This window comes from Rutidosis leptorrhynchoides, chromosome 1, assembly GCF_046630445.1.
Source record: "Rutidosis leptorrhynchoides isolate AG116_Rl617_1_P2 chromosome 1, CSIRO_AGI_Rlap_v1, whole genome shotgun sequence".
NCBI lineage: Eukaryota > Viridiplantae > Streptophyta > Magnoliopsida > Asterales > Asteraceae > Rutidosis > Rutidosis leptorrhynchoides.
The window spans coordinates 434,926,351-434,943,509 of NC_092333.1; the positions used below are offsets into that span (position 1 = coordinate 434,926,351).

The 17,159-nt window shown below is 32.8% G+C and overlaps 1 protein-coding gene across 1 annotated transcript; it reads right to left on the minus strand.

Annotated features, from left to right (window-relative positions):
- Positions 1 to 6,310: 6,310 nt before the first annotated feature.
- Positions 6,311 to 7,722, minus strand: LOC139872603 (protein TILLER ANGLE CONTROL 1-like). Its single transcript, XM_071860519.1, has 4 exons — positions 7,634 to 7,722; positions 7,489 to 7,525; positions 6,531 to 7,138; positions 6,311 to 6,439 (listed from the first exon to the last, which is right to left on the minus strand). Exons 1-4 carry the CDS (start codon positions 7,637 to 7,639, stop codon positions 6,332 to 6,334), a joined length of 759 nt encoding a protein of 252 aa, XP_071716620.1. The 5' UTR covers positions 7,640 to 7,722; the 3' UTR covers positions 6,311 to 6,331.
- Between the last annotated feature and the right edge of the window lie 9,437 nt (positions 7,723 to 17,159).

Genomic DNA, 17,159 nt, shown 5'->3' on the forward strand with positions numbered 1-17,159 from the left:
TATCATGTCCGATGGAGGATCCCGGAATGATGGGGATATTCTAATATGCATATTGTGAATGTCGGTTACCAGGTGTTCAATCCATATGAATGATATTTTTTGTCTCTATGCATGGGACGTATGTTTATGAGAAATGGAAATATGAAATCTTGTGGTCTATTAAAATTATGAAATGATTATTTATGTTAAACTAATGAACTCACCAACCTTTTGGTTGACACTTTAAAGCATGTTTATTCTCAGGTATTAAAGAAATCTTCCGCTGTGCATTTGCTCATCTTAGAGATGTTACTTGGAGTCATTTATGACATATTTCAAAAGAAGTTGCATTCGAGTCGTTGCGTTCGTCAAGATTATTATTAAATCAATTATAATTAGATATATTATGAAATGGTATGCCTGCCGTCAAGTTTCAATGTAATGAAAGATTGTCCTTTCAAAAACGAATGCAAAGTTTGTAAAATGTATCATATAGAGGTCAAATACCTCGCAATGTAATCAACTGTTGTGAATCGTTTATAATCAATATGGACTTCGTCCGGATGGATTAGGACGGGTCTTCACAATTTACAGGGCGTATGACGTTGATGTTTGAGATACAGATTGTGATGTTGCGGTGTGGGATGTGGATGTTGTTGTTGGTGGTGGTGATGGTACTGTTGGTGTTGCTGATGGTGGTACTGTTTATGCTGCTGGTGCTGCTGCTGGTGTTTGTAACCTTTGCACCATATTCTCCAAAGCCATTACCCGAGCGCAAAGCTCGTTGACTTCTTCTATTACACCGGGGTGATTGTCGGTTAGGACGAGCGGATAAATAAAATCTAGAATTTGGTGTAGTATGTAATCGTGACGAGATACTCTAGAAATAAGAGAGAAAATGGTGTTTCGGATAGGTTCGCCGGTAAGTGCTTCAGGTTCTTCGCCAAGAGGGCAATGTGGTGGATGGAAGGGATCACCTTCTTCTTGTCTCCAATGATTAAGGAGGCTACGAACCCATCCTCAATTCATCCAGAATAGATGATGACTAATTGGTTGATCCATTCCGGTCACACTGCTTTCGGAACTTGAGTGGGATTCCATTTCGGAATCCGAGGGACTTGAACTAATGACGAATTCCATTTCGTACGATTGAATAAAGAATTTTTCGATATAAAATGATTTTCCGGCTATCGGGTGGTATTCTAATTATATAGAGCAAAAGGTTTCGTAGATTACGGAGGAATTTACGGAATATGTCAGGCAAAGTTTACAGTAACAGATACGCTAAGATATGAATTAGCAGATACGCTAAGATATGAATTTTGTCTATATACTATTCATGCAATCAATGCAATACGATGTGTCTAGACTAAGAATAATAAGCAGGTAATTTTCGACAAAAATGATGAGCAAAACTTTTGACATGCAGACACGGTCGAAGTCCAGACTCACTAATGCATCCTAACGACTATCAGTTAGACACACTAATGCAGACCTGGTTCGCTAAGACCACCGCTCTGATACCAACTGAAAGGACCCGTTCATATACATTATAAACGATTCTTAATAGTTGATTACATCGCGAGGTATTTGACCACTATATGATACATTTTACAAACATTGCATTCGTTTTTAAAAGACAAACTTTCTTTACAACGAAAGTTGACGGCATGCACACCATTTCATAATACATCTAACTATAATTGGCTTAATAATAATCTTGATGAACTCAATGACTCGAATGCAACGTCTTTCAAAATATGCCATGAATGACTCCAAGTAATATCCTTAAAATGAGCTAATGCACAGCGAAAGATTTCTTTAATACAATACTGTATTTCGTAGTAAAAATACATATAACGTCATTTAACAAGTGCAAGGTTGGCCTCGGATTCACGAACATATCAATATTGAGATTCAATATTGTAGGAAAGTACGTAGACGCAACGGAGATGATAAACACTAGATTGACCTCACGAGCATACCCATGAACCATACCCATCACCTCCATAGCTATAACCCATAATTTCCTTAGCTTCGACTCATTCAAATAACTATTTTGAAATCACTCGAACAGCACTTCGTCGTAATATTTTATGTATACTAATAATATCTTGAAATAATACAGAGCAAAATATATATATATATATATATATATATATATATATATATATATATATATATATATATATATATATATATATATATATATATATATATATATATATATATATATATAAATCGATTGAGAGAGTTTAGAGAAATATATTTTCAAGTTTCTATGAAATAATGAAACCTATTGAATTCTATTTATAATAGATTTTTGAATTATTAAAGTGAATTATTAAAGTATGAATTATTAAAGTGAATTATTAAAGTATGAATTATTAAAGTGAATTATTAAAGTATGAATTATTAAAGTGAATTATTAAAGTTAAAGTAAACTAAAAATAAAGTAAAGGTAAAGTTAAAGTATAGTAAAAGTATAAAAACTATGTATGTATAATACGCGTATAAATATATATAATATTAATTTAAATCGTTATATATATTTAATGAAATAAAATATAAATATCGTTATATTTATTATACTGGTTAAGTAATGAGTTGTCAAAAGTGATTCTAGATATTTATAAAAGTTATATACGTTTTAATAATAAAGTTCTTTTTAAACTGAAAACGTCTTTGTACGTTTGAAAATAGATTAATAGAATATTATGGAAACTAATTCTCCACTAACTTTTGTCTAACTTTCGTAAATGACACTTTTTATTTTTATTTATAAATAGATTTACAAATTATTCTGAATATCGTTAAGAGGAATAGATTTTCTCAAATCATAGTGGACCTCTCAACAGAGACTTGTAATCATAATTCAATGTTTCTGATAATTCAATCATTTAATATATTTCTTTTTAATTTCTTCGAAAATCATATTGAAACAAATACGTTCGTGTAAAGTATTATATGTTTAATACTTTATTAATATTCTCAAGTTATAATATATATATATATATATATATATATATATATATATATATATATATATATATATATATATATATATACATATACATATCTATTTATATATAACGGTTCGTGACTCGTCGGAATTTGGTCGAGGTTATAATGAATGTATGAACACAGTTTAAAATTCTTGAGATTTAACTTAACAAACTTTGCTTATCGTGTCGGAATAATATAAAGATTAAAGTTTAAATTTGGTCGGAAATTTCCGGGTCGTCACATCAATCTTGTAGAATATTTTGATAAACGTTTCTGGATTGAACAACTGAAATCTTGTGATCCACCTTTATGTACAGATTATGCAAAACATTGAAACTATGAACTCACCAACCTTTGTATTGACACTTGTTAGCATGTTTATTCTCAGGTTCCCTAGAAGTCTTCCGCTGCTTGCTTATATGTTAGACAAGCTATGTGCATGGAGTCTTACATGGCATATTTTTCAAGGAAATGTTGCATTCACCGAATCATCACCATGTATATTATTTTGACTGCATTGTCAACTGAAGTACTATTGTAAACTATTATTTACAGTGATTGTCTATATGTAGAAATCACCAGATGTCGAAAACCTTTGATTTAAATATTCATTTATGGTGTGCCTTTTCAAAAGAATTCAATGTTTACAAAACGTATCATATAGAGGTCAAATACCTCGCAATGAAATCGATGAATGACGTGTTCGTCCATATGGATTTGGAGCGATCGTCACAAATGGGTTGGCTTTCTTTCCTTTTGGCTGATAGGTTCTTTTTTCCTGCACTCATGCTTGAATTCTATTCCAACTTTGAATTCATTAATGAACAATTAGTGAGGTTTTAAATCTATGGCTGGCAACACGAGTATACTCTTCAACAATTCGGTGTGCTATTGGGCGTACCATTTGATGGTACAAATATCTATTTTCCCGGTAAAGACCTCGAAGCTCTTCCTCAGGATATTCCAAAATATGAAATGACCATACTTGTGTGTCGTACTGCGGTTCCAAACAGGACTGTAGAACGTTCAGGTATCCTTGACGAATATCTTCGTCCGGGAAATATTGCTACAAGAAATGGAATTATTAGGAGTAACATGGACCACTGTGAACCAAATGTCACTCGATTGTCAATGACTGAAGCCTGTCTTTACTAGTCCATAACTCACAACATCCAATAAATATTGCTCATTTGGTAGCTTCCCGAATGAATCAGCTTCGTTATGTAGAAACAAGACCTCATCTTCCGTACGGAGCATTTTTGAACCGTGTATTTACTAGTATTGGTGTGGTTGAAGGTCATGTGGGACGATATCCGATAACTACGTTACCTATCGACCGGTCCTTCATTTCTGAAACATCGGCAGCATTGAGCTCAGGTTCTGAAAGTTCGTCCACTATGTCGGATGCTCGTAGTCATCCTTGTCGTCGTTATTAGTGTTTCATTAATAAGTTTTCCAACTAGTTCGGATGCTTGTCGTTATCAATGTGATTTTAATTTCAGTAACTTCATATGATTTCCATTTAATGTTCGTCGTTGTAATGTGATTTAATTCAGTAACTTTGTTAGAAATCGAAATTAACTGCGATTTTTTATTCATTTAATAAAGTACAATAAAATATTAAAACAACAACATAAGTAACTAAAACACAATAAAATACTAAAACAACAACATAATTAAACTGAAACATAATAAAATATTAAAACAACACATAATTAAACTGAGACACAATAAAATATTACAAAAACGACATAATTAAACTAATACACAATAAAAGTTTCTTCATCTTTCAAAAGTAAATAAAGAAAAATTCGTCTGGAACGCCTTTCTTTTATACTGCACCACTGTTATTCGGTACGAAGATATGTAGTAGACAATTTTGGAACACAATCATCTTCAAAATACAACACGTCAGTGTGTTCATACGGCATTTTCTTTCAAGAATTCTAATAAATTCTCTGAACCAAGGTCGTGAAAGTCAATTTCTTCGAACGATGTTTTCGAACCAGGCGTATAATCGTACTCTTTATTTTCATTACGGAATTTACTACCGTAATACACGTCAAATGAGACGATAATCGGTGAAAGCGTTAACATTTTTAAGTTGAGAATTTTAATAAATTTTTAGTTGATGAGTTTGGTAAAGGTGTGTAGATGTATAAATACACAAAAACAATCAGCTCACAATGTCGTCCGGAAAGCCTTCCCGGACGACATGTCGTCCGGAAAGAAAAACCCCGCCAAAATTTTGGAGCCAAATCTTTAAAGTCAAATTTTTTGGAGCCATTTTTTTTTTCTGACAGTCACCTTTCCGGACGACATGTGGTTGTACGGGAAAGTTGATCAACAATTCTAGAAAAAGCGAGACAGAAAAGTAGGTTTTTTTGTCGTGTAGCCAACTTTCTCGAAAATATCGTCCGGAAAGGTGTCGTCGCGAATAATCGTTTTTCTAGTAGTGTCCGAAAAGGTCTGTCGTCCCTAAAGGTTGTAAAATGTCATCCTAAGAGATACGATTTCTATCAGTGCCAATCGCTATTTTTGTGTTGTTATGGTCAGGGCCGGTTATTGGGCCGTGCAACCCGTGCAGCTGCACAGGGCCCAATATCTATAGGGGTCCAAAAAATATATTCTAATGTTGCATACCTAGGCCCATTATCCATACATGAGTTCATTTGATAATTAATATTTTTAAAAACTAAAAAACAAAATACACCATGTTACGTTTTCTATTAGATTTGATACTACGTTTTCTATGTCCGTTATGTTGATTGATCATGGTAATTATGACTTTATCAGTATTATTAAACTTTATTGTTATATAATTGAAAATTTTGTGAATATAAAAGTCCACTTTTATTTATCGCACATGGCCCATTATTTTGACAGGACGGCCCTGGTTATGGTTATGCCCGCCACACTGGATGTATGACAAAACCACACCAGCCCAACAAGAAACCCAGAAGTTTTAGTCGGATTGGGGATGACTTATCGGGTTTTGGGAGGGTTTCGGAGCTCAAAACGAGAAGTTTTATATATCCGATTCAAGCATTACCTCATTAATAAATATAAATGCCAGATAAAACAGAATGAACATGAGAAACCAAACATACAATACAGTCTGAAGTAAAAAAACCAAGCGAATTACAGTAATGTAATAACTTTCAGCACCATATACTTGCAAACGCTTTCCTCCAAAGAAGCTGCAAACAAAAGATAAGACGAATTACTCCACGAGTTCTTTATCATAAGATGTTTTGTATATATGTTTCGAACAATATGTCACAGAATTAATTACCTGACTCAATCAAGAGATACCAATACATACATATATATATATATATATTGACTACGAGTTCTTAACTGATCCACGTATGCAAACGGATTTTGTACGTGTAGTCTCCTTTTGATTCACAATGTCAGGATGAATCTTCTTCTTCAACATCTTTCTCATCATCTTTTAAGAGATATAAAAATTAATTATACTCCGTAATAAATACTACTAACTCGCAATATTTATAGAAACAGAAACGGATATGAATGCTTACTCGATTCATTATTTTTAAGGGACGCGCTGTGTGGTCCTTTTCGAGCTTCTTATTAGAGATTAATGAAACGTTATCATCATTCGATTCATGCTTCATGTTGGATTTATCGGTAGAATTGTATTCTACTTTGACATGATCTTGATCATAGGCCAACTTTTTCTTCTTTAACAAGTTATTTTCAGAATCAGCCCATAATAAATCAGCAAGAGTGATTCTCTCGCCTACCTTCTTTTCCTTTTTCGCCTCATCATCGTTAGGTTCAGTACTTTTTTCATATTTTAGATGATCAGTTTTTTGATCATGAACAAAACCATGCTTAGCTGCTTTCAATACCAACGGAACTTCCATTTCTGTGTCTTGATCACATTCACATTCGCCAACAAATACAAGGTTTTTATGACTGATATCATCATGACACAAATACGTGTCATGTTCTATCTCGTAATCTTTGGATCGTTCGGGATCAAAACCAAATGTCGCAATAACGAATAAGCCTTCTTTCCAACCGTCGAACACATTATCCAATGATTCGGTTTCAAGCAGTGCTATCTTGTCCTTCCTAATAATCTCGTTAAGGTCAGCCTTCCTGACATCTTGGTTAGCTTCATCTAATCAATAAACAAGTTGACAAGTAAAGTAAGAGATGAAAATACGATAGCTAATTTTTTTTTTTTTTTTTTAAGGTTAGAGTCACTGACGGGTCCGAACGCAATGTCAGAACCCACCCACCAATCATTTTATGGGACGAACATTATAGTCCTACCGCCCGAAGGAGCCCCCACGGCGAATTCATATGATCATCGTGTGTGGTAAACCTGCGATGAAATGGGCAGGTAACCTCAAGTGAAAATATTTAGCAGCACATGGAAGTCACCGATCTTAAGGGAAGTCAGGAAACCAGTAATACACCTACTATACCTTGACGTTAAAATAACTAATTAAGGAATGAGGATCTCACATTTGTGATTAAACTTGCGATGAACCCAATCAAAGATCTGTGAACAATTTTTAAGAAGAAAAAAAGGTTAAAACGACATAGTAATAAAATGTTTATGAATTTTATAACATGAAAATCCTAGGTATCTAAGCAACAAGTTAATTACCTTCATTTTCTTATTTCTTAACTAGCTAGTATAAGTCGTTTACAGAGATGAACACACAATATTGCTATGTAGTGTTATGTATACGTGGGTGGACGACAAAAGATAAAGTCATTTTGGATATGCATTATAAAGAAAATATAGTAGAGACGTATGAGGGGGGCTAAAATTGTGCGATATTTATATGGCAACACGTGTTTTTATTAAAAGGGGCCGTCGACATAAGCCATGTTTGCCTTTTACATTTCTCCATGCATGATGATACGAAGCATGTATTTATGCTGTTAGTATTTTTCCATTTGTATCTTTGTATAACTTGAAGACACATGAAGTTAAATCACCATCGTTAGTTAGTATTTTTTCCATCTGTGCCTTCAATTCACTGACCCATCTCAAAAACTGGTATCCAATGCAATTTTAAGTTTGTTAAAGTTACACATTAGACTCGAGGTATATCGTAAATGCATAGAATAACTTCGATTACACATATGGGGTGGGTAACCAATGCAATCCACTGCAAGGTTAAATTTGCAACATATTTCAGAATTCAGTTCTCACTACAAGAAATTCTATTTTTAGAGACGACACATTTAGGGACGACATCCAGTCGACCCTAAAAGAAAGGAAAACGACAAAAAATGGACCAGCTTTTGGTGAGACGTTTGACCATTTTTTTGGGGACGACTTTTAGGGACGACATGTCGTCCCTAAAGAAATTATCCTTTTTATTTATTTTATCTGGTCAGAAACTGGCTCCAAAAAACAAAAAAAATCCCGCCAAAACTTTGGGGACGACATGTAGTCCCTAAAAGTCGTCAGGATTAAAAAAACTAGTATTTAATTTGTTTTTAGTCCAGAAATATTTGGCTCCAAAAGTCTGAAAATTTCGCGCCAATTTATTGGGGACGACATGTCGTCCCTAAAAGATTTAGGGATGACTATTTGGTCGGATTTTCTCTTTAAGCACACAATTATCTCAAACATTACTCACATTTTTAACACACTAAAAATACACTAAAAATGAGTCCATTGAATGTTTGCTTCAAAGTTCATTACGGAGCTGAATTTAATCGAGAATTAATGAATTATCCACCATCTGAATCACGAGATTACTACATTGATGTGCGTCAGTGTCGTTATTTTCAATCGTTGCTTGGAGTTCTCCATAATAGTATACCTTACTCTTTCAGACAAGTTTGGTATTTCAAAAAACCCAACGTTCCCGCCACGCTACTTGAAGAAGACCACGATTATTATGCTTTGATTGGAAAAGCTTTGGTACGTAATCAGCCAGTTACGCTTTATACCGAATATAGGGATGAGCTTAGCTACGCCATTTCCGAAAGTGAAGATGATGTTAAACCCAAATCTACAGAAAGTGAAGATAGCTTCTAGTACTGACGAGAGCTGCCTTGTGCCTGCTAGTACCGACGATAGCCGGTAGGAAATAATGTACCGTTAGGGAAATAATGTAATCGTGTTAAGATTATGTTGTATCGTTTGTGTTATTGTCATTTTCTAGTTTTCAAGTATTAACTGTATCGTTTTATAAGCTATTGAATGAAATTGTCATTTTATTTTAATTTTAATATAATTAACACCGGACAAACGACAAACATTCAATGGTACTGAATTTAAACACTACAAACAACAAACATTACATAAATGTCATACAATGGTACTGAATTAAACACACACTTCAACATGATTTATTAAATGACGATCTACCAAAGTTACTAAAGTTAAATCGCACTACTAACCACGGCGACGAGGATGACTACGAGCATCCGACCTAGTGGACGAATTTTCGGAACCAGAGCCCGACGCTGCCGAAGTTTCAGCAATGAAGGAAATGTCAATAGGTACCGTACTTAAAAGACGTCGTCCTACAAGACCATTAACCGCACCAATATTAGTAAATAAACGACTCAAAAAACGCTCCATATGGAAGAGGTCTTGTTTCATTGTGAAGCCCATTCATTCGGGAAGCGACTAAATAAGCAATATTAACTCTAATATTGTGAGTCATGCACTAGTGAATCAAAGCTTCAGTCATTGACAAACGACTGACATTTGGATCATGGTGGTACATGTTACTTGAGATAACTGCATTTCTTGTAGAAATTTCAGGACGAACATAATCGTCAAGGATGCCCGTACGTACTATGGTCATGTATGGAACACAAGTACGACATTTAAGTATGGTCATTTGAAGTGGTACGATACCCTCGGGAAGATCTTGAAGGTCTTCACCGGGATAATAGATTTTTATACCATCAAATGGAACTCCCAATAGTGCACCGAATTCTTGAAAAGTATACTCATATGGAACGTCAAAGATTCGAAACCTCACTGTTTGTTCATTAATGAATTGAAACTTTGAATATAATTGATAGATGAGTAGGGGAAAAAGGTACTTATTAACCTGAATGAAAGGAAGCTAACCCATACTTTCGAATTCGTGCTCAATTTCTGGAAGATCTTCTAGATTGACCTCATGACCTTCACTAATTTCAGGATGAAGATATTCGTCAAGGATGCCCGTACGTACTATGGAACTTCCAATAGTTCCATACAGATTTTAATTCGGGTTTATAATTTAATTAAGGCTTGATAGTTTAATCAGGGTTTAGTGTTTAGGGCATATAATATAAAACATAATTAATTGAACAATACTTCCAAACTACATATTTAATTGAACAATGCTTCCAAACTACAACACAATACTTCCAAACTACAACGCAATACTTCCAAAAGAAACTAGATCAGTTACTTGAAAATGAAACACAACACAAATGCTACAAAACTACAAATTAACATCATTTAGCGACGGAGCATCCGGGACGACTATCCGGGACGACAAGTCGTCCCCATAAGTCTTTTGGGACGACATGTCGTCTCTAATTCGTCGGTCATGTCGTCCCTAAAGGTGCAGTTTCTAGTAGTGTCTATGGAATTAGAATAAGCTTCCATATATGATGATAGATTTTGGATTCTATTGTTACATTTATATTAGTCTGGGTAGCAATATTTAGTATTTCTTTTTATGCAAAATATAAATAAATAAATTTATTTCAATTGTATGCTTTGCAGCTTATAAGTTACCTGGTTAAAAGTCTATATGGGCATGTATGTTGGAAATTTCTAATTTATTTCAATTATACACCATGGAATAACTAAGCATGTTACGAGGAATGTTTATAACTTGTCACTCTTATTTGTGACTTACTTTGTTTTGTGCTAGAAAATATTGTTCAAGTCTTAGAAGTGATTGGATAGTGTTGATGGGCTAAAAGATGTTGCTGTTTATTTCTAGACATAAAGAAATGGGCTTGCTGTATTACGGACTTACTACTTTACAAGGCCCATATCCAGTAGCGGAATTAGAATTTTTTTCACCGGGGGCAAAAAAAAAAATAAAACCATAGCAATTTTTTTGGACAAAATATGGAGGTTTTGGGGCAAAAAATTGAAGTTTTTAGAAAAATTATGAAGGTTTTTGGGCAAAAGTTGAAGATTTTTGGGCAAAATTTGAAAGTTTTGGGGCAAAGGTCGAAGAATTTTGGGCAAAATTTGAGAGTTTTGGGGTAAAGTATATGGGTTTTGGGGCAAAAAAAAAAAAAAATCGACAGGGGGCAAAGTCGAAAAACTCAAAATTTTCACACTAAAAAAAAAAAAACCAAGGGGGCGGCCGCCCCCCCTCTGCCCCCAAGTGGTTTCGCCACTGCCCATATCACTTATTTTATGGGTTTAGCTGTCGAGTATAAATATCCAACTCAATGATTGAATTCATTCATTTTATATAACTCGTTTCAATTCAATCATCTTATTTTCTCTCCCAAAATATTAGGGTTTCTAATTTCTTCTTTGTTCTTAGATTTAACTGCAATAAATCCGAGTATTGTGAGTAGAATTTTGGATCTTATATTTTTTTGTTTTCTGTAATAATTGTTCAAAGTCATCTTGAACAATTCTATATTAGATTGAAGTTTAATGGAAGATTGTTATAGTTTTTATTTTTATCTGGTGTTAGATTCATCTATTTGTACATGGTATCAGAGTGAATTGAACCTGCTACTCGATTCTCATCTTCAATCGGTGATTTTTTGTAGAACTTGTAAATTAGGGTTTCTGCGTTTGGGATGTTCTTCACTCCTGATCTTATCATTCTTGGTTGATTATTGTTCTTGTGGGTTCGACCACGGACTGTGGTGAAATAGATTGCTAATTCTATTTTGATTCTTAGAAACCCTAATTGACAAAATTAGGGTTTGAGTTCTTGTTCACTGGTTTTCTTTTTTCGCTGTGCACATTCAACCGAGCTTGGATTGGTTACTTCCAACCCTTCTTTATCTATTGAGTTGTGCTAACTTGTTTTCTTTTGTAAAAGAGACAACTGTGCCTAACTCTTGATCCCAAATCTCGAAACTTGTGAAAACCTGATCAAGCACAGTTGTGTATTAGGATGTATTCTTTTATTGTCTTACATTTTATTTAGTTTGTCAAAATGGGTGATGGGGAAGTACATCAGATGAAAAATCCCATCAGTAAAATGGATTTTAGTGATCCATTGTATTTACATCCTAGTGATATCACTAGTACACCTGTTATCACATATAAACTTTTTGGTACAAAAAATTTTAGAGTCTGGAAATGTGCTATGACTCTTGCTTTAAAAACTAATAATAAATTTGAATTTGTTGATGGAACTATTAAGAAAGATGACAAAAATGATGCTTTAAGTAAACAATGGGATAGATGTAATTTTGTTGTACTTTCTTGGATTCTTAGATAAATCTCAAAAGAACTTTATTTGGGTTAAATTTTTTAACTGTTGCTTCTGAGATTTGGCTTGAGTTAAAAGAGACTTGTGATAGAGTTGATGGGTCTATGGTTTTCAATTTACATCAGAAAATTAATTCTTTAACTCAAAATGGTAATGCACTTTCTGAATATTATCACTCTCTTAAATCTCTTTAGATACAGTTTGATGCTGTGGTTGAAATACCTGATAAGTCTTTATAACTCTGATGAATTAAAGGATCATCATGAAATGATTAAATTAATGCAGATCTTAATGAGGTTGGATGATTTCGATCATTCACTTAGAAGTAACATTTTAACAACAAAACCACTTCCTTATGTTAAAGTTGCTTATTCTATTCTATCAAGGGAAGAGTCTCACAGAATAACTTCTCAACACACTTTTAAGAAGCCTACTGCATCTGCTTTTAATACTAAAATTTTGCTAATCAAAACAAAATTCAAATTAATAATATCAAAGGCAGATGTCCTAATCCTAACCTAAAATTGGACTAAATGTCAAAAGATTGGGCATACCATTGATAGATGTTATGAAGTGGTGGGATATCCTTTCAATTACAAGGGAAAAATGGTTAATAATAAACTCAATTACAATTACACTTCACCTTGGATTAATAGTTTTGGAAATAAAAACTTTTCTGGCAAGTCTGTTGTTGCAGGTATAAGTGGTGTGGAAATCTTCTCAATCCAAAGGCACTACCTAAAAGAAGCATAAGTCTTGAAGCATAAGTCCGAGGTCTTCACCAAATCTTCTCAATCCAAAGGCACTACCTAAAATAAATTTCACATATAAGCATAAACGTACACACAATATAAAAAATAATAATTATAAAAGTTTAACAAGGACATAACGAGAGTAAATTACGCGACCACTCAATAGATCCACCAATAACATCTCCTATTTGTTTAAACATGTCAAATGGTCTTATCAAACTTTCATTTTTCTCAAATGCAACCTGCACATTTATCTCACTCCATTTACGCCCAATCTATATACCTCCAATAATCGTATTTGGATTTAAACTCCTAACCCAGCCCTTGGCTACCTTCTCGATAGGGTCATGAAGGCTATGTAGAAACACCTCATATCCAACCTATGTTTCATTATGCAAAAAAATATTTATTAATCTCTATGTTAATAGGGATAAGAACAAGAGTATTTAAATAGAAACATACTTTTATAGGTGGACGGGATATAATGGGACTCTCTGTTGATGTCGACGCTCGAACATTGGAATCATCTCTAGACCCTTTCTGTGGCTGTAATTGTGTTTCTAGATGCTCAACTTTAGACTTCAACATTATGTTCTCTCTGTTAACTGATGCATGACTCTTATTCACAACCAAAGATCTGTTGCACGAACACCTAGACCATACATCTCTGCCTGCCATTCTTAGCTGTACCCATGACTTGTGAAAATATATCATCTGGTCCAGGCTTATCGACTGAATCGTTAGGAAGTTTATCCTTGATGTGAGCATTGCTTTCTTTATTGATAATAATAAGCAGTATAACAAAGAGCAATCATAATCTCCCATTATACAAGGTTATTTAATATGGTAAAATTATTACTTACATTTGCATCTGCAGCTTTGTCACATTTCGTATTTCCAACCGACTTGGTTTTGTTCCTAAACTTTCATGTTATAAATAAAAATAAATTGTGTTATAACAATATATAGATATCGAGATGCTATACTAACATTAGACCTTTTATTAAATTTACCTTGAGTTCTTCCCGAATTCGAGCATAACTTTTCTTACCGTGAGTGGCACCATCTTCTTGTTAACACGATTCAATTTGTTTTTTGCACTAACATTCTGAAGTAGGATATTTCCATATTAAAATGTGTAGTACAATAAAGTTATAGGATGTGGAAGACTATGTCTTGCCTTAGTCGTTTCATCATTCCATAACGCCACAAGTGTGACGACCCGAAAATTTCCGACCAAATTTAAACTTAATCTTTATATGAATTTGGCACGATAAGCAAAATCTATAATGTTGAGTCTCAAAATTTTTGAACTGTTACATGAATTCATTGAGCCTTTGACTATTCCCGACGATTCACGAATAATTGTGTGTGTGTGTGTGTATATATATATATATATATATATATATATATATATATATAAATTAAATATTACATGATTATTGAATTGTAATATTGATGTATTTACTTACAAGTTAAAATATAAATGTAGTATTATTTACTTTCATTATTAATAATTAGTATTAATATTAATAATAATGTTAATATATTTTTATTAATATAATAGAATTGATACATCAAAATTGTTATATCATTATAATTATTAGTAACATTTTAAATTTAAGTTATTATAAATATAATACAATTTATTAATAACATTAATAATAATATCATCATAAATATTATTATAACTATTAGTATTATTATACTAAATATTATTATGGCAATTATTATTATCGGTTTTAATATGCTATTATTATTATTATTTCAGTATTTTTAAGTTAATTTTTAATATAATTGTTATCAATATTTCAGTATTTTTTTATTTTATTTTTAATAAAATTATTATTAATATTAATTAATTATATAAAAGTATATATACATGGAAATGGGAATCAAAATATGATTCATGTAACTATCATACTGTTCTTGATTTACAGAATTCGTACAAATCATCTTCACAAAGAACAAATTCCGTTAGACATCATGATCAAACTATTTTATCTTTTATATTATTTTGTGTACTGCCAAAAATTCTTGTCGACCTTGAATTCCTCATATGATTGATCAAGTCCAGTGATAACTAATCCATACAACCTTTTAACATCAAACATAACTTATACATATCACTTATCTACTTCCATTTTGTTGTTGTTGTTGTTTTGTTGAGCAACCTCAAACCACCCTCACCATGCTTTTGAGCCAAAAACAAATCGTCGATCACCAAACCATATTTTCGTTCCTCCTTAATTCTGTTTAAAGAACCTTGACCATCATCGAGAAACCAACTATCAACAACCATTTATCTTTTTGTTTTGACAACCCAACGAACCACCCTTCTCCTCCTATTCTTGATTCGGCCAACCATAGTACACCACTAAGATACTTGATCACCAATCAACTAACAGCCCTTGTATACGATAACTTGTTTATTGATGCTATTCCGTAACCGCTTTCATTTACATTCGATGACCAAAACAACCAACAACAAATACCCAAAACTACTACTGCTATTCTATCCGTTTCTGTTAAATTTTAAAAGCACGAAGAAGAAGTAATAAAGATAACTAATATTTGATAGATACAGACGATGATAGAACTATAGCTCACCCTATTTTTTTTTTCTTCTCTTGCCTACTTCGATGAAACCCCATGATCATTTTCTTCAACTCAATACTTGTTATTACTACAATTTTTTTTTCTCTGTTTCAACCGAAACTACCATCGAATCACCAACAAAACACCATCATAATTTTTTTTTCCTTTCTTCTCTTTTCTTTTTCGTTCTAAGCTGCTGCTACACCTTTCATTTTTTTTTTTTTTATCTTTTCGCTAGGATTGATGATGAAGGGTTAGGTATGATTAAAGGGGATGATGGGAGTCGTTGTAGAAGGCTGCTGAATTTCGTTGATTCCCAATTGTTTTATATAGAAACCGAACTCCTCCTTTTGACTTAGGCTAGTGGGTTAGTTAGTGGTTCCAATGGATTAAAACAAATGGATAAAGTAATGATGATGATGGTTTATTAATTGTCGACCGAGCAAGTGAGTATCCAAGGACTTTCATTCCATTTATATATTATTTCTTTACCTGTTCCACTACGCTAGCCAGGAACCAAATTTGTTGTTTGTTTTATGCTACCGGGCTGTATATCATCCTCAGATGGGCCGTTAATTACTAATGAAGCTTATGTAAATCTGGGTTGGGCCGAGGGAAAATGAACTAGGACATAGAGATGATTTTAGATGAAGATGATTATGATTTTATGTGATCTTAATGATGATTTAAACGGAGATGAACATATATAGAGATGATGACAGGAAGTTTGTATGGATATGATTTTATGTAGGTATTAAATCCCGATTTGATTATAATTATGATGATGGGTTGTAAGTTTAAGGAAGAAAAAAAAAAAGAGAACAGATGAAGATATAGGAATAAAATGGGAATTTAAAACAGAAAGACATACTAGATCAGATGGATAGGCGTGTTGGTGTTAATCAAGACGTCGCGGGTTCAATCCTTGTCCATGGCAATTTTTTTTTTATTTTTTTTAGGAAAAAGAAGAAGAAGAAGGGACAGTTAACTGGTTAAACAAAATTAAGTATGGTTACTATCAGAAAATAAGAAATAGAGGAGTAGTTTGTGGTGTTATTGGGTTAGCGTGAGGTCACGGGTTCAAACCCGAGTTTGGGCAATTATTTTTAGGATTACTCCATTGAGGTAGTTATTTATTTATTCACTTATCATTATTATTCATATCATTATTATCATTATAGTTATTAAAATAAATGTTAGTATTATTACTATTAGTAAAACCATTATTTTTCATAGTTATTATTAGTAGTAGTATTATTATCATTATTATTATCATTATCATTATCATTATGATTATTATTATTATTATTATTATTATTATTATTATTATTATTATTATTATTATTATTATTATTATTATTATTATTATTATTATTATTATTATTATTATTAT